A 13,058-nucleotide genomic window follows, 5' to 3' on the forward strand; every position below is an offset into this window, starting at 1 on the left:
GGGGAAGAGTGGCTGGAGAGCTGCCTGGAGGAGGACCTGGAGGTGCTATTTGACAGCCAGCTGAACATGAGCCATCAGTGTGCCCAGGTGTCCAAGAAGGCCAACAGCATCCTGGCTTGTATCAGGAATAGTGTGGCCAGCAGGAGCAGGGAAGTGATCGTGCCCCTGTACTGGGCACTGGTGAGGCTGCACCTCGAATACTGTGTTCGGTTTTGGGCCCCTCAGTACAAGAAGGACATTGAGTTGCTGGAGTCTGTCCAGAGAAGGTCAACAAAGCTGGTGAAGGGTCTGGAGAACGTGTCTTATGAGGAGTGGCTGAGAGAACTGGGGTTGTTTAGTCTGGAGAAGAGGAGGCTGAGGGGAGACCTTATTGGTCCCTACAGCTACCCGAAAGGAGATTGTAGCGAGGTGGGTGTTGGTCTCTTCTCCCAGGTCACTAGCAACAGAACGAGAGGAAATGGCCTCAAGCTGCATCAGGGGAGTTTTAGATTGGATATTAGGAAAAACTTCTTTACTGACAGAGTGGTCAGGCATTGAAACAGGCTGCCCAGAGAGGTGGTAGAGTTGCCATCCCTGGAGGTATTTAGAAGATGTGTAGACGTGGCACTTCAGGGCATGGTTTAGGAGACGTGGTAGTGTTGGGTTGATGGTTGGACCTGATGATCCTAGAGGTCTTTTCCAACCTTAATGATTCTATATGTAACAGGTGAAGCACAATGCAGCAGGCTGCTGCAACATGGCTCTTGTAAGGCTATTTGTCTGCCACCTTTGAAGGGTGAGCTGTTAGAAAACCACATTGTAGAAGTTCTTACAAATATGTGTCTGTATCCTGCTTAGCAGTTTAACTCAAGTACTCAAATTAGTTAATACAATATTGAGCGTTGTATCTAATAAACACCCAGCTTTCTATTTTAGCATTTTCTATCTTCTTCAGGGCTTTGAATGTTGAGATTGGTTTGAGTACTGGTACTTCACTCCTGGTTTTGCCTGTGTCACCTGTGCTTTTATCGCCTGACTTGATTGTGGTTGATTTTTTAATGATTCAGCATCTTTGAGTGGTTTTATACTATGGTAATTTGGGTTGCCTACCTCTTAGTATTTCTGCTTCCCTTAAATTTAATGAGAACTTCAGAAGTAAATATTCACATTTTATGTAAGTAACAAAGTCTTGTTAGTGTTTTGTTGTATGTGTATCCCTTTTTTGTATTTGTCTTTCTCATGACACTTTCCTTCCTTCTGTTTTGCAGAAGCACAAAGTAAAGGAATACAGCTAATGTTAATGCCAGATAAAAGAAATTATATGTCTTTTGTTGTTGTTGTTGTTGTTTTCACATAGTAGCTTACACTAGGCCAAAAGCTTTTAAACTGTTATTTTGGTGTCACAGAGAAATCTTTTTGACGTGCAGGATCTTGACTCTTAAACTGGTTGTTTTCATGTCGTAAGCAGGGCTGTAAAGGGCTGTAAATGCCTTGCTCCTTTCTGTAATTGCTACTTTATTGGTGAATCTCAGCACACGCTAATATGGAAGAGAGAATTGCTCTGATGCTTTCTGTATTCTCCTTCCACATATTGTATAGCTTAAACTACGAGACATGAAGTTATTCTGGTTCTTTCTTTAAGGTCAGTTTTGTATCTTGTTCTGACCTCATCTCATCATTTACATAATTACCGGCAGTGCCACTGCAATTCTGCTTTGCTCTGTTCCTGGGCATCCTCTCTTTATCTTAGTTTGCATCTTTGGTGTTTTTAATATTAAATTGCCTTTCTCCTCCTGTCACTTGTGAACATGTCTGAAAGGGCTGAAAAGTGATGCTAAATACGCTAGGATCTTCATGGTATAGACAAATTTGATTGGATTTAACGTATTGGTTTGGCTCAAAGGTCACCCATACTTCTTGTCAAAGGAGACTGACAAACTGCAGGAGGAATAAATTAGCCCCTTTGTGCAACTCCCTAAGTCATCTTTGTCCAGTCCCACGTATGTTCTCAGAGACTCACAGAAAGACAAAATATTTTTTGCAGCCTCCCAGAATAGCTATAGTTCACAGTTTATTACTTGCTAATGACTGAAGCGGTGCCAAAAGCATTATTCTTAACTCTCAGCGATTGAGATTGGAGAAAGAAAAAACTGTGTTCACTTTTTGGTGAGGGGGAAACACGAGGAGAAGGGAATTGCATATTCCTACCAAGGGAGATTTTTATCTTTAGGCAGTGAATTCAATTTCAAGTCTCCGATAGAAATAAAATTAATCCCATCTGGAAGGGAAAAGTGCTGTGCTCTATAGGAGAAATTACTGCAGGAACGTGGTACTATCTCTGAATGGTGGCTGTATTTTCTGTGATTTTGTGCTGACAGCTTTGGAAAAAAAAACCCCACGACTCAGTGTTTTTTTCCTCTAGTCTGTGTGACTGTGCACCCAGGTCCAGAAACTTCAAATTTAATTTTTACTCTGAAATGCAACTTGTGCGGAAACTGGTTGTCCTCAACTTTTGTTAACTGAAACCTCACCTTATCTACAAGTAGTAAAACTCCAGCCCGATTCTGCAAGTGCTTAAACTGTGTTCTTATCTTCAAGAGCATGAGTGTTTCCATTCAGCTCTCTGTTTCTTTGTTGGACAGGGGCTTTGTTCTGTTTTTAACATGTAATTAAAGAAAGTTAATTTCTCAATTTCCCACATTTCCCATTGCTGGAGAGATTTACGTTTACTTTTGAAGTACCACAGCTGATAAAATTCTTGAGAGCAAATATCACAAATGTCCCAGCACTGCCTGTCTGCAGCTTTTCCTTTACTTATGCCATTCTGTATACAGCTCTACTTTTTGTTTCTGTGTCCCCCTTCTGTTTTGTTAGTCGTTCTTTGTTATTTAGTTTAAACTTAATGTTGGGTTCAGCAAAGGTACTGAAGTGCTGCAAGAAGTAGCTGGTGAGCTCCTTCCTCCACATCAGTTATGCAGACCGGAGACCTACAAGCACAGGTTTTGTTTCTAAGTGGTGAACACCCAGAGAAGGAAACAGCCTCACTAAGCACGTTAGCCTTTTAGTATGTGGATTCCTCACCACCTTCCCAACGTTCACAGACACAAAATACAACAAATGCCATTTTCTTACTTGTGGACCAGTGGTTTTAACAGCATAAGAACTTGAGGTGTGAGCCTAGGAGGTACTTCTGTTAGCTTTGTTTGGTTTTCTCTTCAAGCAAAAGGATGCGTGGGGTGGTTGTTTTTGTTTTATTTTCTGTTTGAGAAATACTGCTGACAGTGGAATTAAGTTAAAGCTGATGGGAGACCTCATCACTCTCCACAACTACTGCAAGGAGGTTGTAGTCAGTCTCTTCTCCCAGGTCACTAGTGATAGAACGAGAGGAAATGGCTTCAAGCTGCATCAGGAGAGATTTAGATTGGATATTCGGAAAAACTTCTTTACTGACAGAGTGGTCAGGCATTGGAACAGGCTGCCCAGAGAGGTGGTAGAGTCGCCATCCCTGGAGGTATTTAAAAGAGATGTAGATGTGGTACTTAGGGGCACAGTTTAGTGGTAGACTTGGTAGTGCTAGGTTAACAGTTGGACTTGATGATCTTAAAGCTCTGTTCCAACCTAAGCGATACTATAATTCTATGATTCTATGAGTGTGGATACGTAGGTATCACTGCTATATTTGTCAATGCTATTAGAAGTTCAAAATGTGACACATGCTTGAAAAATGCAGCAGTGTGTGGAGATGTTTCTAATTAAAAGAGAAGAAAGAAAGAAAAGACCAGTAAATTCTTTACTGAAAGCTATTTTTGCTTTAGAATTAAATTATAGCTGAGTATTGAGTCAACTGGAAGTTAAATCCCATAGAATATGCATTCTGGTGACCGAAGGAAAAACAGTGCAGCAGAAAGATTTCTGAACAATCTACAGTGGCAGTAACTGGTAAGCACTCATTAAATGAGGAATGTCAGCTAATGGAATTAAAAAATATGGCATTTTACTTTCTTTGGTTGTCCTTTTTAATGGGTTTTGTGAACTATTAGTGTGATTCTGCCATGGTACTGATCAGCAGTTTGAGTTAGTGAGATGAAGTTACCTGAAGTTATTCTGGAATAAGCACTGCAGCATTGTTCAAAGAAGTCTATATCTAATATACTTCTAGAAATTGAATTTAAAGAGCTGTACCAAATAACAACTACTAATCAAATAGCTAAGATGTTAAGTAGCCATCCACAATGTTTGTTATGTATGAGAAGTATTTTAACCAAATATTGAGGATGGAATGTAACAGGCAATTACTGAACACGGAATGAGAACAGCAGTACTCTGGAGAGAGAATAAACTCCCTTGAAGAGAGATATGAGTCATTACATGTGTGCTGTGGTTTTCAATACTTCAAAGCAGATCTTTGCAATTTCCTATTAATCTGATAATTTAATCTTATTTTTCCTCAGGGTTTGGAAGGTCCTTCTGGCCCTAGGGGACCTCGGGGACCTCAGGTAAGGGAACTAAATGCTACCAAATAAAAAGGAAACACATATTCTGTAAGTTTCTTCTACCTACAACCTGTCAACTCTGTGGAGAGTAGCACGTTTGGTGCATGAGGCATGAAGACAGTGGAGTCTGGCAAATCTTTGTCTTTTGGAAATAATTTTCAAAGAAAAAATCTTGGCAGCTGCTGCTTAAAGCTACTCAGAGGTGTGTGGCCCACTTGGGCTCTCCAACTGCAGAGCTCTCCTCTAAGAGTAATTACCATGGGAAGTACAACCCGCTTAATGACTAAAAGGAAATGAGCATGCAATGAGCTTGAGAATTATTTATCTGAACGTACATATTTATATTAACAGATTATATTATGTATTTTTCTTAGCACACCTGCCTCAACCACTTTGCCATTTTACTGCTGGGACATTTGTCCATCTCACTTCATAATCATAATATTTCCTCAGGAAGAATAGCTTATAAAAATGTGATTTTTCAGAGTCTTTTTTGGAAATGCTTTTCAAGTACTAAGAGATTTTAAAGAAATATTTTGTTTCTGTATATGACACAGATAATAAGAGAATAAAGTAGAGTTTGCTTCTTTTAAAACAAACAAAACCGCAAGATTCCTTTTAGTAAATAGTGCTCAATTAAAATGCATAAACCAAGGAGTAAGGCCATATAACTGTGTGTTTGTACACAATACAACACTTGGAACATCACTCTACTCTTATGAGACAATTACTCCCTAGTTTGTAAAGTTATGACTTGAGCATAATTTGGAACACTAACTGTATCAATTTCATTCACTGTTTTCCCCCCAATATTTGATTTGTGGTTGTATAACTTAATTAGGTTTGTGACTGCATTTCTGTATGCTTTGTGCAAAAGCTGCAAAAGGAAAGGAGAGAATAATAAATACTTTTTTTTCTGACTGGACATTCATGGGAGATACAAACCCACAGATATGCCAAAATTCTCACATCTGTTTGTGAGCCAAAATGCAATATTTTGGAGGATTTACTATAGCTATTAATGATGGTAGCTGAAAGGGATTATTTTTGTTTCTTTGTGGATAGTCATGTGTTTCCTGTAGTTTATCATATTTAAGAAAGGGAATAAACACTCTCTGAGCACATTTTTATGTCAACAATGAAACCAATACATTTAGATTTGGGCCAGTTTGTGTCTTTTTATAAGCATAAAATTAGCAATGTTTGACCCAGCATTATTACTAAAATAAACTGTAATTTTGTGATATTATTCTTTTGATAGCTCATGATTTGTTTTTCTCCAGTCACTTAAAAAACTTCATAAGATTTCCCCTTCATTTTGATTATCACCTCTGTTAGTAGGAGTTAGAACAACATTGACCGATCTGACCCAACTGGGCAGCCCAGCAGATGCCAGTGGGATGTTCACTAACTCACAAGTCAGTGAACTGGAGGGTTTCAGTAAGAGTTAAAGCTTTAACGCCAGACTTCGGTGTAATCTATTCATCCTGTGATCTTATTGCTCTTCATAATTATCAGACCTACTTTTTTTCCAGCTATTTTATGAGCCACAAGTGTTGGTGAAGAGACCTCCTCAAATGTCATCACTCCAGACAGGGTACCTTATCTGCTCCGTCTCTTCCAAAAAGCCATTAATTATTTACTCGTGTGATGGGACACAATGGTTGTAGTAATGTGAGGGAATTAAGATTAACCTCAGCTCATCATCAGAGAGAGATGTAGACGTGATTTCTTACAAATGGAGCTAAATAGGACGTGACAGCTTAATTGGTTTGCTTGGGCAGAAGAGAGAATATGAAAATATGGCATAGACAGGAGCAGGAGAAGAAAGGAACAGAAAGCTTCAGATAAAACAGGTGCAACTCACATGGAGTAGTAAGATATCTCTATGCCAGCACTGGTTATTGAATATCAAAAATATTCAATGTGTTGGGCACTTCACAGAATATGACACAGAAAAGTCTTGTGCTTTAGAGCTTAGCATTGTGCTGTTTTATTGTACCCTGTTCAGGCTAAATTCAAAAGAATTACATGCATCTTCAAAGGCAACTCATTCTACACTTTGACTTTTGTGCAGGGTATCAGTGGACCTCCAGGAGAGCCAGGCCCAAAAGGCATTCAAGGAAGCAAGGTAAGATGTAGTCATGTATGTATAGATGTTATTTATATAGAGAGGGAGGATGCAGAAACTCTGTGTAGAATCTTTGTATTCTACTATCCTTTTTCCTCAGTAGTTTCTTTTTAGTGGTGTCCTTTGCACAATAACGTACATCACCTGCTTGGTGCACCATAGTGTCATCATGTTATGAAGGCTTTGTATCATTGGCACATAGAGCTGGTTCTCCCGCTGGGTCTCCAAGTCCAACCATCAGAGCTTGGGAGAGCTTTTTGTAGGGCCACAATAGGGTGCTACCAAGGACCTGCCTAGAGCCACAGCACTTAGGTTGGAATTTAAATCACCTGCACATGTTTTTTGGATTCTGCCATCACTTGAGAAGTTTTTCCTAGACTATCTTTGACTGAAATGCCTTGTGCTTAAAGATTTTAGGTAATTCTAAAGAGTGGTTATAAAATCTTTAGACTGAGTTTTTGAAGTAATTTTTAATTGCTTATATAGCATGAAAACTCAAGGCAACTTTGAAATTGGTAGAGGTGCAAAATTTTATGATGATTAATGTCTTAGTTATATTTAAAATATATTATTTAGAGTTAATGACTACAGCTTGTCAAGCAAAATCAGTTGGATAAAGTATCTGATTAATTTAGGCAGTCTTCTGGTTTGCAAACCTTTGGGAAATTGCTTTATGTGAATACAGTTATCTTGCCTTTGGGACAGCTGTTAACATCAGTGTTCAGAACAGAAAGACCTTTCATGTATCAGTTTGAAAATGTAGGGTCTAATGACAAAGACTTTCTACCACAGGACTGACAGCCTGATTAATGCAATGCCATATCTAAGTCATACATAAGGCAACTAAATTCACACAAAGTGATTTGCCCAAGATGCAATATTTAAACACTCATGTTTTGTTTCTTAGGCAACAATTTCATTTGAAGATTCACAGAAGTAAATTTGGATATGGGAGATGTTTGTGGTAAAAAGTTTAGAATACTGGCATCCATCACAATTCTCTTTTTCCTGACAAATGCTTTTTCATACTTCTTATTTCTTCATCTTCTCAACAAAGTGCTTGATTAGGAAAGCTGCTACAGAATATTTCAGAAGTCAGGAAAGAAAGAGGATGATGGGTCTGAAAGAAGCTATTCATACATGTGGAGAAGTCATGCCTCTCTAACTTCAGCACAGCAAATGACAGTAATTTTTTTAAAACCATCATTTCACACTGATGAGTCCAAGATAGTATTACCAGATGCTTTTATTATACACTAAACCATACTTGCTGAATGTTGTTTGTCCTCCTGTCAGTCTCTTAGCACTTTCATGTCTGTAAAATACATACAGCTCTCTAGAAATTGTCTACCTGGATATAATATTTATGGTCTCTTGTTATATTTTAGCTGCAGATTTTCAGTATGAATAAAAAGGAAGTTACCTCTTTTTTCTGCTTCCAACCCTTCAACATGCTGTTTAAAGTCTATAGCCAAGGTTTTTGCCAGGCTCAGACATCTATCAAAAATATTACCAGGCATGTTTAATTAATATGCTTAGGTAATTATACTTAAAGAGTATAGCAGAAACATATGTATGCTTAGAGGTTCTCTCTTCTCCGTACCTAGCACCAAAGCTAACGTTTGGCATTTGAGATGAGTGAAAGATTTTTTTTTTTAATGATCATTACAGAAAATCAGTGGTTGTTTACAGCTTAATAAACACCCATTCAGCTAGTAAAGGTCAAGGCCTTTTTTGGTTCAGACGCATAACAGTCTTTCCAGTATCTTTTGTCCTTAGAGAGGATTATTCAATTGCTCTTTTAAAATTAGTCTTCATGACACATAATACAATATCTCTGAAAAGTGGCAGTTATTTATAAATGCCTTTTGATAAATAAATGACTATTTTCAGTGCAGTTCCTAATACCCATGGCTTTTCCATGCTAAAACATTCTGCTTTTTGAGCTGAACTAGTGACTTCACCCCAGTTTAGCAGAGAAGTTGCATGGCATTAGTACCACTGTGACATAATGCAGAACACCACTGTTAAACACTTTTATTAATTGTTAGTGGGCCATGCTGAGGTGTGAGACAGGGGATTCAGTTCCTTGAAATATAAACTCTGCGTCAAGCTCAGCCTACAGATGTTTTGGGTCTCATTTGTGAAGTCTATAGTTCACTCATATATCTGGTCAGCTTAGTCCATCCCATACCTCTGCCACGCAGTGCCATACCTGTGTTCTTGCTTTGCAGTGCCAGGCAGCGGACAAAGCCAGAGACAGTGTCTGCTGTGTGCTGTCCAGATGCCACTGGCTCTGGCTGCCACCAGCAGGAGAGGGCTGGTGGCATTGCAACTTCAGCTAATTTATTTTGACTTGTCTGAAGCAAGGTAGCATGGAGTCCTGAAACATTGTCTAAGAAATTACTTTAAAGAACTTTTCATACCTTACTTTAGTTATTCATATGCATTTTCTTATTCTTAAGCTGCCGGCTAATTCATCAGTGTGAAGTTTCACTGGCTGCATACTACTCTACTTCCATCCTTTTCATGATATTGATTTATCATATTGCCAGTAATGAGTCGGATCTCTCTCAAAGTCCCACTGCCTGCATTGACCAGCTTTCCACTGACTACAACAAGAACTCAGCTAACGTGTTTCCATGTAGACACCTATGTTTAGGAGTGATCATATGGAGCTGAATCACATCCTTAACCTCTTAAAGTCCTTCTGATGCACTCTGCAATCAGTCCTTATCTTTAATAAACTCTTTAACATACAAGCAAAGTTTCACAAAATCACAGAATGGTGGAGGTTGGAAGGGACCTCTGGAAATCATCTCGTCTAACTCCCCTGCTTGAGCAGGGACACCCAGAGCAGGGGGCACAGGACTGTGTCCAGGTGGGTTTTGAATATTTTCATAGAAGGAGACTCCACCATCTCTGGGCAGCCTGTTCCGCTGCTCCGTCACCCTCACAGTAAAGAAGTTTTTCCTCATATTCAGGCGGAACTTCCTGTCTTCCAACTTGTGCCCATTGCCCCTTGTTCTATCATTGTGGCACCACTGAAGAGTCCAGTCCCATCCTCTTGACACCTGCCCTTCAGATGTTCATAAGCATTGATAAGACACACCCCCTCAGTCTTCTCTTCTCCAGGCTGAACAAACCCAGGTCTCTTAGCCTGTCCTCATAAGGGAGATGCTCCAGTCCCCTGATCATCTTCGTAGCTCTCCGCTGGACTCTCTCCAGTAGTAGTTCCCTGTATTTCTTGAACTGGGGAGCCCAGAACTGGACACACTACTCCAGATGTGGCCTCACTAAGGTAGAATAGAGGGGGAGGATAACCTCCCTCGACCTGCTGGCCACACTCCTTTTAATTCAGGCCAGGATATCTTTTGCCTTCTTGGCCACAAGGGCACAGTGCTGGCTCACGGTCAACCTGCTGTCCACCAGCACTCCCAGGTCCTTCTCAGCAGAGTTGCTTTCCAGCAGGTCAGCCCGCAACCTGTACTGGTGCATGGGGTTGTTCCTCCCCAGGTGCAGAACCTTGCACTTGCTTTTGTTGAATTTCATGAGGTTCCCCTCAGCCCAGCTCTCCAGCCTGTCCAGGTCTTGTTGGATGGCAGCACAGCCTTCTGGTGTATCAGCCACTCCTCCCAGCTTGGTATCATCAGCAAACTTGATGAGGTTACACTCTGGCTCTTTGTCCATGTTGTTGATGAGGAAGTTGACCAGGACCAGACCCAGCACAGACCCCTGGGGAACACCGCTAGTTACAGGCCTCCAACCAGACTCTGCCCCGTTGATTACGACCGTCTAAGCTCTGCCATTCAGCCAGTTCTCAATCCACCTCACTGTCCACTCATCTAACCCACACTTCCTAAGCTTACCTATGAGGATATTATGGGAGACAGTGTCAAAAGCCTTGTTGATGTTGAGGCAAACAACATCCATTGCTCTCCCTCCATCTACCCAGCCAGTCATGCCATCATAGAAAGCTATCAGGTTGGTCAAGTATGATCTCCCCTTGGTGAATCCATGTTGACCACTTCTGATAACCTTCTTTTTCTCTACATGCCTGGAGATGACCTCCAGGATTAACTGTTCCATCACCTTTCCGGGGATGCAGATGAGGCTGACTGACCTGTAGTTCCCCAGGTGGTCCTTCTTGCCATTTTTGAAGACTGGAGTGACATTTTCTTTCCTCCTTGGGCACCTCTCCTGTCCTTCTTGACCTTTCAAAGATGATGGAGAGTGGCTTAGCGACAGCATCTGCCAGCTCCCTCAGCACTCGTGGGTGCATCCCATCGAGGCCCATGGATCTGTGAGGATCCAGTTTGCCTAAATGATCTCTAACCCAATCCTCCTCAACGAAGGGGAAGTCTTCCTTTCTCCAGCTTTTCTCTCTCACCTCTGGAGGCTGGGATGCCTGAGGGCCAGCCTTAGCAGTAAAGACTGAAGCAAAGGCGGCATCCAGTAACTCTGCCTTCTCTGCATCCTGCGTCACCAGGGCACCCACCTCGTTCAGCAGCAGGCCCACAGTGTTCCCAGTCTTTCTTTTATTACTGATGTATTTGAAGAAGCCCTTCTTGTTATCCTTGACATCCCTTGCCAGATTTAGTTCCAAGAGGACCTTGGCCGCCTTCATTGCATCTCTGCCTACCCTGACAATGTTCCTATATTCCTCCCAAGTGGTCAGTCCCTTTTTCCACATACTGTAAACCTCCTTCTATTTCAGTTTCTCTAGAAGCTCTTTGCTTATTCATGTGGGTCTTCTGGCTCTTCTGCCTGACTACTTCCTTGTAGAGATGCACCAATCTTGCGCTTGGAGGAAGTGGTACTTGCATATTGTAGTTATATCTTGGACACTGCTACCTTTTAGAGCCCTAACCTATGGGATTCCTCCAAGTAGGTCTTTGAAGAGGCCAAAGTTGGCTCTCCTGAAGTCTATGGTTGTAATCCTGCTTGCTGCCGTGCTTCTACCACATAGGATCATGAACTCCACCATCTCATGGTCGCTGCAGCCAAGGCTACCCCAAGCCTCACGTCCTCAACCAGACCTTCTTTGTTTGTTAGTATAAGGTCCAGCAGCACATCCCACCTTGTTGGCTTCTCCACCACCTGTGTCAAAAAGTTATCCTCGGTGCTCTGCAGGAACCTCCTGGATTGTGCCACCTTGCCATGTTGTATTTCCAGCAAACATCAGTGTGGTTGAAGTCCCTTGTGAGAATCAGGGCCTCTGATTGTGAGGCTAATTCCAGCTGTCTGCAGAAGGCTTCTTCTACAGATGACTTCTTCCTGATCAGGTGGCCTGTAGCAAACACCCACAACAGTGTCACCCATATTTGCCTGCCCCTTAATTTTTACACATAAGCTCTTGACTCATTTTTCCTCCACCCCTAGGCAGAGCTCGATGCATTCTAGTTGCTCCCTCACATAAAGAGCAACTCCCCCACCTCGCCTTGCTGGCCTTTCTTTCCTAGAAAGTATGTAGCCACCCATGACAGTGTTCCAGCCATGCGAACTATCCCACTATGTCTCTATGTCTCTGTAATTGCAATGAGATCGTGACCCTGTGACCAGGCCACTAGTTCCTCCTGTTTGTTCCCCATGCTGCGTGCATTGGTGTACAGGCATTTCAGAGAGGTAGCTGAGCATGCACGTTTCCCTGGAGGGGTGCACGAGGACCCACTAGAGCCATGCACACCCTTGAGGCGGTTGGTCTTCTGACTGTCATCTATGTTGTGAGGCAGCTAAGGCACCTTTATTGCTGCTCTGGCTGGGCTGGCTTATTCCCCCATTGGATGTGATGGCATCAGCACTGCCACTTTGGACACCGCCTCCCTGAGTCCTTCAGTTTAAAGCCTGCCTCTCCAAGCTGGCCAGCCTGCTGCCAAAGATTCCCTTGCCCCTTCTATAGAGGTGGATTCCATCCCTCCCTAACAGGCTATGGTTGCTGGGGAAAGCCCTATTGTCATAAAAGCCAAAACCCTCACTACAGTACCAGCCACGTAGCCAAGAGTTGATTTCCCTGATTGGTCTGTTATCAGCTGCCCATTTTTCTCCAACTGGTAAAATGAAGGAGACTGACTTGGGCACCAATATTTTTCACTTGCACCCGCAGGGCTTTATAGTCTTCCTTGGTTGTGCCCAGGCTCTGGCTTATGGCACCCTTTGTGCCCCCATGGAAGAGTAACAGTACATAGTAATCTGTACTCTTGAGAAGTTGTGGCACCCTCTGAGCGATGTCTTGGATCATAGCTCCCAGAAGGGAGCGAACCTCTCGTGACTCCCTGTCAGGTCGGCAGATGGGCGCCTCAGTGCCTTTTAACAGAGAGTCACCCACTACGAGCACTTGTCTCTCCTTTTTACGGTATCCACTTTGTGCTGCTGGTACAGCTGCACCTTGCAGATCTTGTTTGTGAGTGTCTACAGATGTTAAAACTTCATATCTGTTGTTGGTAGTGATGGTGGAG

General features: G+C 42.1%; 1 protein-coding gene across 1 annotated transcript in view; it reads left to right on the forward strand.

Moving 5' to 3' along the window:
- The window catches only part of COL28A1 (collagen type XXVIII alpha 1 chain), a 79,877-nt gene that overhangs the window by 12,516 nt on the left and 54,303 nt on the right, over positions 1–13,058 (forward strand). The window contains exons 10-11 of the mRNA XM_064444559.1: positions 4,431–4,475; positions 6,550–6,603. Coding sequence (XP_064300629.1) covers positions 4,431–4,475; positions 6,550–6,603 — 99 coding nt within the window. The remainder of the gene's footprint in view (positions 1–4,430; positions 4,476–6,549; positions 6,604–13,058) is intronic.

This window comes from Phalacrocorax carbo, chromosome 2 (genome assembly GCF_963921805.1).
Source record: "Phalacrocorax carbo chromosome 2, bPhaCar2.1, whole genome shotgun sequence".
Lineage (NCBI taxonomy): Eukaryota > Metazoa > Chordata > Aves > Suliformes > Phalacrocoracidae > Phalacrocorax > Phalacrocorax carbo.